Here is a 13,008-nt window from a genome sequence, read left to right as displayed (position 1 = left end):
TAAAAATAACAATGTAAAGACACAGCTAGAAAAATGACAATGAAATGACATAGCTGACAATTAACAATGTAATGACATAGCTAGACTAATAAATAGATAATGACATAGCAAGACAAATAACAAGGTAAAGACATAGCAAGACAAATAACTAGAAATAGAATTTTCAAGTTGTATGGATGCATCATAAAGAGTCATTATATTTTTTTTATTTCATTAATAACAAACCAAAACATGAAAACAGAAACTGCAACATTTGAAAAATGAATTTTATTTTTCAATTCAAAAATACAAAAACAAGGGATTTAAACATTTTGGAAACAATATTTCTGACAATTATTTAGTCCTGATAGTATTTTGTAGCATATTGTCGAAGAGGCTGGTACCCATAGTTAGCGTTATATCGTGTATTCCCGTCTTGACTTTAGGAAATGTATTATGTTAGACACAAGAAGAATAAACGATCCAAGTAAAACAGCGATTCCACCAAAATAAAATGCGTAGTCATACGTGCCATTCAAATCTTTTAAAAGCCCTGGAAAAAAATTTAGAATGAAAAAAGATATATAGATTGTGCACACTGTGTATATGCATTGCTCGATTAACAGTCCTTGCAGTATTGTGTTTGTTACTTTAAAGTGATAAGTTTTAAAAATGTTCACAAACAGACAACGGCACCAAGTTTTTATCAAAAGTTCATATGGCCTCTAATATTAAAGGCTAATGTGCGACTTTGTTCCGTGTTTTCTGCATGGACCAAACGAGAGTTGAACAAGTCAAAGCTTGTCATCTTGTACAATGATCTAAATGACATCTGTTTAATGATATCTTTGATCTAAAGGTTATCTTTGTAATGATAAAAAATGGTATAAGATGTCTTAGACTTTCTTGCTTGATTTCATGGGAACTCCTGATTTGTTACGAGTTTTTTTACGACGAAGAATATACTAGCATTTAAAAGAGTCATACTATAATCTGTCACTAAATATATATATAGAGTCTATAAGAATCTACCAACCAGTAAACTTAATAGGTATTGGATCATCAAAATTGACAATACTACACAAACAGGAAATGATATTCAACACTTTTTAGTGTTTTGTTTTCCATCTATTTATCGGTATTGTTACACAATCTTCCAGACTCATATATATATGTATATATATGGGATCTGAGAACTCGTATGGTATTTAACAACTAAAGGCACAATAGTAATTAAAAAAAACCGGGAGAACAAAACGTTAAAGCATTTTACGTCCCCATTTTGTTGTCCAACATTCTAGTAAACAAGAACTAGCCAAAAATTCGTGCGGTTTACATGTCTTTGGTTATTTGTGTTGTTGGACTGGTGTCTTATTGACGCATACAAAATAAATTATCTTATTTGTTTTTTTGTATTTTTAGTATTTAAAAAGGTGGAAACCGAGGTTCAATATAAGCTTTAATCTGAGTGTGGTGCGACCATGTAAACATTATTATTATAGAGTATGGATAAACAAAACTGAAAATATGACAATTTCATAGACTATTTATTTCATACTTCATGACTAAAGGAAAGATAAATCAATGTTTCCTGGATACATACCTGAAAGTGGAGGACCAATAAAAACACCAATGCCCTGAAAGAACAGAACTATACCAAACGATTTGGACAAATTCTCAATACCAAGAAGATCCACGATGATCACCGACTTCTGTGAGACGTACATCCCTATGATAGATCCGTAAATAGCACAAGCTACAGCTAGCTGTGGGAATGTTGTTACCGACGGAATAGTCAATGATACGACACCCATGAAAATGATTAGAACATTGTATATGTAAATGCGATATGGCTTCATAAACTTCCTGTCAAAGAGGAAACCTGCGAATAGTCTACCAATTCCATCCGATACACCCGTCACAACTACTGTGTACGCTGCTTCAAACTCACTTGTCCCTATCTGTAGAGCAAAAGCAGGCAGAAACACCATACCAGAAGAGAAGGCTAATGTAAATAGTAAAATTGCAACACAAAATGCACTATATCTTAGATCTTTCAAAAGAGATAAGTCAAATAATTTAGTTTCAATCTTAGTTTTACTTGAATCACGATTAAATAGGAATACAGTTGATGCTCGGCGAAGCATAGAAACAACGGATTTTCTACTGGTCAGTTTACGCTTGTTTTCTGAAACTGAAATAACAATGTCGACGTCATTAAGAAGTTGTGGTTTTATTGCATTTTGATGTTTTCGGCTATAATCTGTTGTAAGCTCTGCGTTTGTTGATTGCTTTGTGTCCGTCATCATTCGATCTAGATTGCCAGAGATACTATTAACCGAAATTCTACCTTGTCCTTTCCTGAAATATTAAAAAGAAATGAATAACACTACGAGCTCGTTTTGACACCAAACATGTACACAGGTCTAAATAACAGAGGACAATGATAAACAAAAAATACTAAGACTTTGCATATAAAGTTGTAATGGTAGCCAATCTTAAGCCGCCATGGTGTTCCGGGAAAAAACAAACGGGCGAATATAGATATTGTGGAAGGTCTTACTAACCTAAGTCATATGCAACTACAAAAATTCAAACGTAATTGACTTAGAAAGAATGCTGTCTTCTCATTTCATAATTATGCAGGACAAATGTAACTTATGCATCTTAAATACCTTAATTGCATGGTGGCAAGAATATATAGTAAACAATCTAATACCTGTTGTTAAACTCTGTAATGCGTCTGTGAAGAGATATTGGTCTCATCAGAGCTCCACAAACAATTATTTCAACCGATGCTGCTGCTGCCATAATTAAAGCTCCTAAATATCCGTAGTACGTGAATGATGCCTCCAGTAAAAGTGGTATGGCAAAAGTTCCAAGACCAACACCTGATGTAGCTAGTCCAAGAGCTGTACCTAGCTTTTTGTGAAAATATGCAGTTACAATAACAACAGCAGGAGAATATGCCATAGCCTGTCCTAATCCTATAGTAATAATAAGCCATATATTACTACATGTACATGTATTTATAGGAATATCATTGACATGTTCATTTTCAGTAAATAAACTGTTTAGTTAGTATAACATTTGAATTACTAATATAAAAGAAATTGTATGTTTTTTCTGCCCCATGCATATAAATAATGCACCAGCCGCACTTGGAACTCATTTCTGATCTTAATACTATTCGACTTCGTATTTGATTTGGTCGTCTAACTGTTTTGATTCGAGCGCCACTGTTGAGTCTTATGCAGACGAAACGCGCATCTGGAGTACCAAGTTATAAGCCTGGTGTCCTTTATGAGTATTATCAACTGTTTTCTCATCATATAAGTTATATATAATATAAAAAGATTAATCATAATACAGACAAAGTCTCTATTGACTCGAAACTCTAAACAAATAAATAAATATGGGGAAATTTCGATCATATTTTTTGGTCACCAATCAAGTCCATTTTTATAAATGTTAAAAATTACCTCCAATCACTCCGTAACTCACAAATAGAAAGTATATGTTTGGTGCAAATCCTGAAATTATTAAGGCAAAAGCCAGAACTAATCCACTCCAAATAACCACGGATCGGTATGAGAATCTATGACACATAACACTTACAACAGGACCTACAACAACATATAAATGAGTGACTAGTATAAATGGTTGATGGAAAGAAGTTAAAAGAACAAGCATTGACAAGTAAGTTACTTGTATATAGGTCAAAACAAGCATTGCTAAGTAAATTACTAGTATATGGCAAGACAAGCATTGGCAATTTAGTTTTATGGGCCAAAACAAGCATTGGCAAGCTAGATATATGATTCAAAACAAGCATTACTAAGTTATTTCGATCAAAACAAACATTGACTTGTTAGTATTATGTGCCAAAACACAAGCACTGACAATTTAGTTATATAGGTCAAAACAAGCATTGCAAAGTAAATTACCAGTATATGGCAAGACAAGCATTGGCAATTTAGTTATATGGGTCAAGGCAAACATTGACTAATTAGTTATATGGGTTAAAATAAGCATTTACAAATTTTATATACGAGTCAAAGCAAGTATTGACTAGTAAAAGTTAAGAAAACATTGTCTAGATAGTCATATGAGTCAAAACCAGCATTGACAAGTGAGTTGTATGGGCCAAAATCAACCATTGACTAGTAAAAGATAAAACAAATGGTTCATTCTGGCTATTCCTACATTTTGAATTTTATAGGTAAAATAGTAAAATTTATGTAGGAGTTCCCTGAATTTTTGCGTGAACAATGGGATGATGTAGGATTATGTTGTAACAACACTAAACTAATGAGATCTAATAAATCAAGGTAAATCCAGGTAATTCTTGTAGAAAAAAAAGAAAAAGAATAATTTATATCACAATCTTTTATTTCATTTAATAATTTCACAGCACAGTTGATGTAAATAATATTCAAAAGCACCATATGAATTTATAGCTATAATGGCATGCACAAGTAATTTCAATTATTTACAAAAATATATACAAGTATAAATAATATCATTTGAAATATCAATGTTAAATCATTCTTTAAATCAAAGCACTAAATTTTGCATTACACTAAACAAAGCACCAATAGTATACTTAATTCACATTATTTATAGCACTCACATAGTAATACATTGAACATGATTGAACATATAAGAGAATACAAAGTCTTAATCAATGTGTAGAAGATGTGAAGCAGCATCTCCGTACTCGACTGGGGGGAGGTTCATCATTCTGTAACCTTGTTTTCAGTGTTTGGAGTCTGTCATCTATTTCCCTGTACTTCCTCTTTCTTGGGATACGTTTCCTGCCAGCTCTGTACTTGATCGATATGAGAGCATAGAAGGCTTCTTCTTGTCTCAACAAACTAATCATACTGAAGATGTTTGGGTGAGCTGCCTTTACTAACTTCTTTAGCTTACTGTGCCAACCTTCTTAATTATGTGCATTTCTCCATATACACTGAGCGTAGTGGAAAAAGCACCCTTTGATGATGATATCTGGGAAGACTGAAGTTGCTGTATTTCTGATGGTTATTCATAGCCGAGAAACATCTTGGCTGGTTAAAGTAGGATGTTGAATTGGGGTGCGATAAGACGTGTCACGGTACTTGTCTTCTCCTATTTTTTAGTGTAATTTCACATTGCGATAAGACGTGTCACGGTACTTGTCTATCCCAAATTCATGTATTTGGTTTTGATGTTATATTTGTTATTTTCGTGGGATTTTGTCTGATGCTTTGTTCGTTTCTGTGTGTGTTACATTTTAGTGTTGTGTCGTTGTTCTCCTCTTATATTTAATGCGTTTCCCTCGGTTTTAGTTTGTTACCCCGATTTTGTTTTTTGTCCATGGATTTATGAGTTTTGAACAGCGGTATACTACTGTTGCCTTTATTTACATAGATCTTTGATAATAGTAAGTAGCCTTGTGTACATCTGCTGATCTTTACTGGGTAGGAAACTGTAAACCAGTGGAAACATAGTACCATCAACTTTGGCGTGGAAAGTGTACAGCTGGTAGAACAGTGTTGGACAAACATAGAATGTTCCATCACAGTAGATGGTGTCTGCTGCTGCTAGATGATATAGGTTCTCTTGGGTACTGAATATAAGCATTCGCCTATTGGTGTTATCATTTGCAAGTAGGAAGGGTTGGCCAGTAGTGATTTGAGCCCACTCACCATGTACTGTGATATATTCTACTGTTGTTGGTAGTGCTGGTATTAGCTTGTGTCGTTCGTTGTAAAGCTGGTCTTTGCATGAGTAGAAGGTTGAATGCGTTCTTCTAGTTGGTGTGTGTCATCATTCCATTTCCGGTCTCGTAGTTTTACCAATTTTTCTTCATAAATTGTTGGTATTGCAGTGAGTTCATCTTTACAACGAGATTTCATACGTTGTAATACATCGTCTACTCTGAGTTGCATTCTGTCTGAGAAATGGTTGTGATTAGCATCCACTCTGGTTGGTATGTTGTTATGTGTTTTGATAGTAGCAGGGCAGTTACGGGTAGAGCTTTTTCAAAAACATCTGTCTCCACGTCTTGACTTTATCTGGAACTTGTAGTTATTGTGTACCAAGTTCTGGTTGCCTAATCTATTTGTTGTAAACTTGATACCTAACTGTGCATTAGCCATGGCGAACTGAGAATGATCATTACAGGAAAAATCTGGCTACTTATAGTAATGCTTTATTGTTTGGTAGAGCTTGTGGTGTTCAGTTAAGACACTGAGCACAAGTTAATAGTGTTCAAAGCTAATCGAAGTTAAAAGTGTGGGTAACTATTAATTTTATTTTTAAAAACGTTTTTTTTTAGACTTTTATTTCATTTTATTTTTATTTTTCCAATGCTTTTACTTCCTTTTCTTTCAATTAGTTTTATTTTTTTAGAATTTTTATTCAATTTCCACAGGTAAATTTACCTTTGACCAAATTAGACACTAATGACTAAAACAAACATATTTTGCAATAACAACATGTATTGTTCTTCCACTAATCCCCCAATGCATGTAGGAATAGCCAAAATAGTAAAATACAAAATGTAGGAATAGTCAAAAGACACCAAAACAAACATTGTCTAGATAGTCATATGAGTCAAATAAAGTCAAAACTCGTAAATCTGGGGACAAAAAACAAAATCGAGGTAACAAATCAAAACTGAGGGAAACATATTAAATATAAGAGGAGAATAACATTAAAATGTAACACACACAGAAACGGACTAAGCATTAGACAAAATCCGATGAGAATAACAAATATAACATCAAAACCAAATGCATGAATTTGGGATAGAAAAGTACCGTGACACGTCTTATAGTAATGTGAATTCACACTAAAATATAAGAGAAAACAAACGACACAACGGAAACACAATGTAAAAATGTTACACACACAGAAACGAATATGATATAACAATTGCCATTTTCCTGACTTGGTATAGGAAATTTAAAAAAAAATGGTGGGTTGAACCTGGTTTTGTGGCATGCCAAACCCCGCACTTTAATGGCAATGTTAAATATAACATTAAAATGACAACATAATATTACAGGACTACAATACAAATAAATAGGAGAACGTATTAGGCAAACAATCATATGAATAATAGATAAGAAAAGGCATCAGGTTTAAAATTCAAAACACCAAAAACGCGCCTCGTCCACACAAGACTTACCAGTGACGCCCAGATATAACAGTTCGAAAGTAAAAAAAAGTACAAAGTTGTACAGCACTGAGGTTTGTGTCAAATACGGCTAGGGTTTTCTGCTTGTGATAAGAACATCATTATTATTTAGAACAATTTATGCTATGTAAATTTTATCAAATGAATATAAAAGATTAACATGATAAAACTGAAGTCTTAACTAATTACAGAAAACAAAACCCGAATACATAATACAAAGACCAAAATACATAGACACACCTTAGTCAAGGCCTCACCGCAAAAAGTCATAAAATGCCGTCACATACGAAGTGGTGAAAGGTACAAAAATTACGTCACATTTGAATTTCTGAAACAGCACTAAAATGACGTCACATTTGAAAAGCTATATCTCAAAAATAAGATAGAATTAGAATTGATTTAAGGTTATAATAGAACTAAATACTATATTACATTTAAACACAATGCACATTGCAATACTTATTAATAGCAATTAACTATATTATATATATGTCCGGTTTGTTTTGAATCTAACTTCAAACGTAAAACATTGTTCAGATTACGTTGAACAAAATCAAATCTAATAAATAATGACGGTGATTAATTTTCGTTACTATAACACAAGAATATAATAGAAAAGACGTCAACAAATTTGACTAAATCCGATGAGAATTACAAATATAACATCAAACTAAATACATGAATTTGGGATAGATAAGTACCGTAACACATCTTATAGTAACCAAAACCAGCATTGACAACTGAGTTTTATGGGCCAAATCAAGTATTGACTAGTAAAAGGTAAAACAAACATTGTCTAGATAGTCATATGTGTTAAAACAAGCATTAATAAGTTAGTCACATTGGTCAAAGCAAGCAATCATTATGGTTAGTAAGAGTGAAAAAAACAAACATTATCTAAATGGTCAAAAGGGTCAGCATAAATAAGTTAGTAATATGGGTCAAGACAATTATTGATTAGTTAGTCATATGGGTAACAGATGCGCATTAGTTTCTCCATAGGCCGTAATGGTCACGTTTTCTTCTGTTGCTCAGTCCATATCGTTAACTTGGATATGTGTGATGGCTCGTTTCGAAGCTGAGACATTTTGACATATGTGGTTAAATTTTCGGGGTACGAAGTGAGATTACTTTTTCCGTAAATTAGCAAACCCCGAGTATCCTTTTGTGATGCGGCTCCTCATGGTAAATAATCCCATTTTTAACACAAAAAGTTCTTTGAAAATTTAATACTTTGAACACATTTAAAAGCTCCATAGATTTTACACATTTATTCTGTGTTCCCCTACTTTCTAAATTAACTCAAATGGTTAAGCTCAGTCACTTGTTTATCATAGAAAAGTGTCAAATATCACTACACAGAGAATTTTTGTTTACACGTGACTTTTGAGTTCCTCATTTCAAGGCGCATTAGGGATCTTGTCCCATATGGGTCAAGACAATCTTGACTTACTAGTAGTAAAACAAGCATTAATTATGAAGTATTTAAAATCAAAGTTAGAAATACAGGTGACCCAAGCATTGAATACTTACATATAACGGTAAAACAAGCATAGACAAATTTTGTAAAAAAAACATTGACTCGTAAAAAATATTTATCAAAACAACCATTTTCTCGCTAGTTATACTGGCTAAAACAGTGCATACACTAGTTAGTATTCTGGGTCAAAACAAGTTTTGAATGGTTACAAATAAGGGACAAAACACGCATTGACTTGTAAGTTTAATGGGTCAAAACAAGCATTGACTAGTTGGTAACATGTATCAAAACAAATATTTAGAAGTTGAAAAAATAGTTCAAAACAAGAATTATTAGTAAGTCACATTATTAAAGTCAAAAATTAGTTAGAAATAAGAGTCAAAACAAGCTTTGACTAGTTAGCAATTTATGTAAAACAGTCATTGACTAGTTAGAAATTTATGTAAAACAGGCATTGACTATTTGGCAGTAAGGATCAAAACAAGCATTAACTAGTTGGCAGTAAAACATTGAATTGACTGATTATTATAAAAGAAAATAACGAGAAAGAAGGCCAAAAAGTAAAAGGTCAACAAGGAAATGCTTTGTCTGAAATGTGATTTAAAACGATAAAAGTATACCTATTTGATACACAAAAAAAGACATTTCACAAAAACAGAAGACTATGAGGTATACGTAAAAACATACGCACATGTGCATGTTGGAAGGTGCACGTTGGAAGTGAAAATATGTAAAAAAAAAATTGAAAAAGTTGTTTTTACAAAATGTTATATTGTATCAGGTGTACTTTATAGAAGGTATTTTCGCAAGTTATACATGGAGAATTTGGATCAAACGGATTTATTTATTCTTGCAATTAAAAGAATAATCATTTGTAGTTTATTCTATTATACCATAGAGTTGCAGGTCTATTTAGTAAGGGTACAACTGCCTTACCAGTAAAATGTAGTGAATATTTTATTTTTATCATAATGACATCAAAATGAACAATAATCATTCAATCTTAAAAAGAAAAGAATGAACACATTCAAAGATAGCTCTCCAGATATCAACCACGGGTTGTATTGTTGTCATTTGTTTATACGATAGTATTGCACGAGTTTACCAACCTAAAGCAAGTCGTAATCCACCAGATATAGATGGTACCCAAGCTGTAACTGCAGCTGGTGTCTTGAACTTCTCCTCAAACTTTAGATACAGTATGCCTCCCGATCTATCAAAGCCTCCTGTGAAACAGATATGGTAGGAAACCATTAATTCAGACTCAGAATAAGGCAGTTTAGTAATATTTCAAACAAAATAAAGTATAGTTTAACTCTTTCAATAAGTAAAAATGTGTTTGTAACTTTGATATCACACGAATAAAAATCTATCAAAGGAAAAAAGGAGGGCGCATTTGTCAAGTTGCTCGTATTAGAAGTTCCTGGTCTTGTACTCCTCAACAACCTGGAACCAGTGCGCTATAATATGCAAATAAGGGTATAATTATATGTGTTTTAGCACAAAAGTCAGGACCAGTTATAGGACTGCCACGAAACTTTTGTCACCTTTTTTTAACTGAAGACAAATTAGTTATGAATGCTTGGAATTGCAGAATTTACCATTGAAAACAATGGGCTTATCAGTTAGTGTTTTAGTTCCTTTTGTCAGAACAATTATGTTAAACAATGATAATACATCTTGTAAAGATATTCTACTGCAATAACATTGTCGTAGAATTCTTCTTCTTAATGGAATATCTAAATTCTACTTACTTTTTTGTGTGTTAAATTGTAAGTTACATTTATTATGCTAGCGTTCAGTAATTTTGTAGACACTTGTATAGTTAATAACGTGTTTTTAACAGACTGCACCATCTATTTTCCGATTTTAAGAAGAAGTGTCGATGTACTGTTAAGGCCTTAGTTAAACTTTTTTATTAGATGGTTGTCACAGGTGTACCCTTTTCAAACAGAAGAAGCAATCTTCAGCAATTATTAACAGAATACTTACCAATAATGACATGGATCATCAAACTGCTCAAAACAATGAACCATCCCCAGCCTCCATCCTGAGCACCATCTATGTTTGTGATAATCTCTTCAAGACCATCATCTGCAAATTTATCTGACTTTTCCATTAATTCTAGTTCTCTTTTTATTCCTGTATTAAAGTACAAGTTACATTCATCTGCTGGAATTTGAATAACCATATCTTCTTCTCTCCTTTCCGGTACAGCCTGTAAACCAGAGTACGTGTGTTCTTCCTTCCATTCTGGTTCATCCTGTAAAACAGAGGATGTGTTTTCTTCTTTCCTTTCGGGCACAGCCTGTACAACAGAGTACTGGTTTTCTTCCTTCCTTTCTGGTTCATCCTGTAAAACAGAGTATGTGTTTTCCTCCTTCCTTTCTGGTTCATCCTGTAAAACAGAGTTTGTGTTTTCCTCCTTCCTTTCTGGTTCATCCTGTAAAACAGAGTATGTGTTTTCCTCCTTCCTTTCTGGTTCATCCTGTAAAACAGAGTATGTGTTTTCCTCCTTCCTTTCTGGTTCATCCTCTAAATCAGAGTATGTGTTTTCCTCCTTCCTTTCAAGTACCTCCGGTAAAACAGGGTAAGTGTCTTCATCCTTCCTTTTGGAAAAAGTCTGTAGAACAGATTCGGAGTCTTCTTCTTTCCTTTCGGATACAGTGGGAACTGACCATAGAACAGCTTCATTGTCTTCTTCCTTCCTTTCTGGTTTAGCCGTTAGAACAGAATCTGTTATCTGTAATTCTGTATCAAGTGTTTCTCGTTCAAGCGAATCCTGTCTTTCTCCTATATCTATCATCGAGGTTTCCGTCCTATAAGTGATCGGATGAACCTGTCCCTCTGAGTGTTCTGGAATCACTGTGGGTTCCGTCCTAGAAGTGATCGGATATGTTTGTCCGCTGGAGTCTACAGAGATAACTGCGGTTTCGCTATCTGTAAAAGCTTTATTCACACAACCTTCTGTGTTCTTATTACTCATTTTGATTTAAGTTGCTGTACTGTGTCTGAGAAGAAAGAGTTAGAAGTTAGGGAAATAAAGCGTTTGAAAAATATACTGCAATAATTTTGAGTCAAAAACATTTATAAGGGATGTTGGATGTTTACTCTTTTTGATATAGCACACAGGGAAGGTGGAGAGACAATCATATCAAAAGTAGAAGAAAACCAGATTTCAACATAATTATATTGGAGTACATGATGTATATATTCATAAAGTTTTGGTATAGCATATATTTCTTATTTGGATACAAAATACTTTAAAAAATATTAAGATAAAATATTTCAAGGTAGTGAAAAAGGACTGCATCTGTAAATTTCATGTTTTGACACCTCATAATAACTGTTTGAGGTATTCAGATCATACAAAGGAAGATTCTAAAATTGGGTTGAATACCTCATTATGAAAATATCCAATGGAATATAATAAACACTAAAACTTATGCGTTTATCATCATCATGGTATTGACTTTATACTATCAACATAGCCATTTAATGCATAGGGAAAATACGTTCAGATTTGTGTACAGAAACCGAGTCCTTGTGGTACTGAAATAGCATCGATTAAAAAGAGCTTTCGATGGTGTTTTAGAATATGGAGTATTTAATTTTGAGAGATACTTGTTGAGAAATTCTTCGACAAATGCTCATGAAAATCGAATGGTGAAAACGACCTTCTCATACTGTGCAGAAGCAGTACATTTCCTCATATATACCTATAGTTATAACTAGAAATATAATGTATATATTTACTTTTCAAAAGTATCTCTTTACAAATCGAAAGATTGTCAAATCTAAACAAATAATATCAAATTAAGTTTTAAATTGATAATAAATATAATTTCAGAAAAATCTTACCTATTGTTACCGGTTCACCTTAAAACTACGTTATATGTAAATGATAAAGTCATGCCGTGGTGCTGCATTAAACAGTCTGACGAAATAAACATTGTTAGTTTGACTTTAACTGATCGTATTGTGATACAAAAATGTTGTAATACAAAGATAATTATTACACTATAATAGATTAACTAGAAAGATCAAAAACATGACAAAAATGTGGAGGGGGGTGACGGGCAGCTATCCTACCAACGAAAGGGAATGCAAGATTTATTGTTCTTTTATACAATCTTATAATTGTACCTTAAACGTGCATGATTGTAATACACAGAATCTATTGGTTAACTCAGGTGCTCAAGAATTGTTAGAAATTCCTGCTCAATTTGTGACCAAAGTCGTGGTATTCATGTTAGAATCTTATACATGTTAGTCAAGTTAACAGAAGTAATTCCAAGAGACACCAATCACTTCATATAATGGGGGGTGGGGGGAATGGATGTATGGCATCACTTCATCAAAC

General features: G+C 33.1%; 1 protein-coding gene across 1 annotated transcript; it reads right to left on the bottom strand.

The window, feature by feature from the left end:
- Positions 1-252: 252 nt before the first annotated feature.
- Positions 253-11,652, bottom strand: LOC139511289 (monocarboxylate transporter 9-like). Its single transcript, XM_071297912.1, has 6 exons — positions 10,638-11,652; positions 9,755-9,871; positions 3,462-3,605; positions 2,699-2,966; positions 1,583-2,340; positions 253-532 (listed from the first exon to the last, which is right to left on the bottom strand). The coding sequence occupies exons 1-6, from the start codon at positions 11,629-11,631 to the stop codon at positions 396-398; spliced, it is 2,418 nt and encodes an 805-aa protein (XP_071154013.1). The 5' UTR covers positions 11,632-11,652; the 3' UTR covers positions 253-395.
- Between the last annotated feature and the right edge of the window lie 1,356 nt (positions 11,653-13,008).

This window comes from Mytilus edulis, chromosome 2 (genome assembly GCF_963676685.1).
Source record: "Mytilus edulis chromosome 2, xbMytEdul2.2, whole genome shotgun sequence".
In the NCBI taxonomy this organism is placed as follows: Eukaryota; Metazoa; Mollusca; class Bivalvia; order Mytilida; family Mytilidae; genus Mytilus; species Mytilus edulis.
This window is presented reverse-complemented; position numbering and strand designations above follow the sequence as displayed.

Excerpts from the sequence above, each read along its gene's own strand:
- LOC139511289 (XM_071297912.1), bottom strand. The coding sequence starts at position 11,631 with ATGAGTAATAAGAACACAGAAGGTTGTGTGAATAAAGCTTTTACAGAT. Across the intron at positions 3,606-9,754 it reads TGGATTACGACTTGCTTTAG|GTCCTGTTGTAAGTGTTATG; the intron begins GTTGGTAAACTC and ends ATGTTGTTGTAG. Across the intron at positions 2,967-3,461 it reads GAGTTACGGAGTGATTGGAG|GATTAGGACAGGCTATGGCA; the intron begins GTAATTTTTAAC and ends TTATTACTATAG.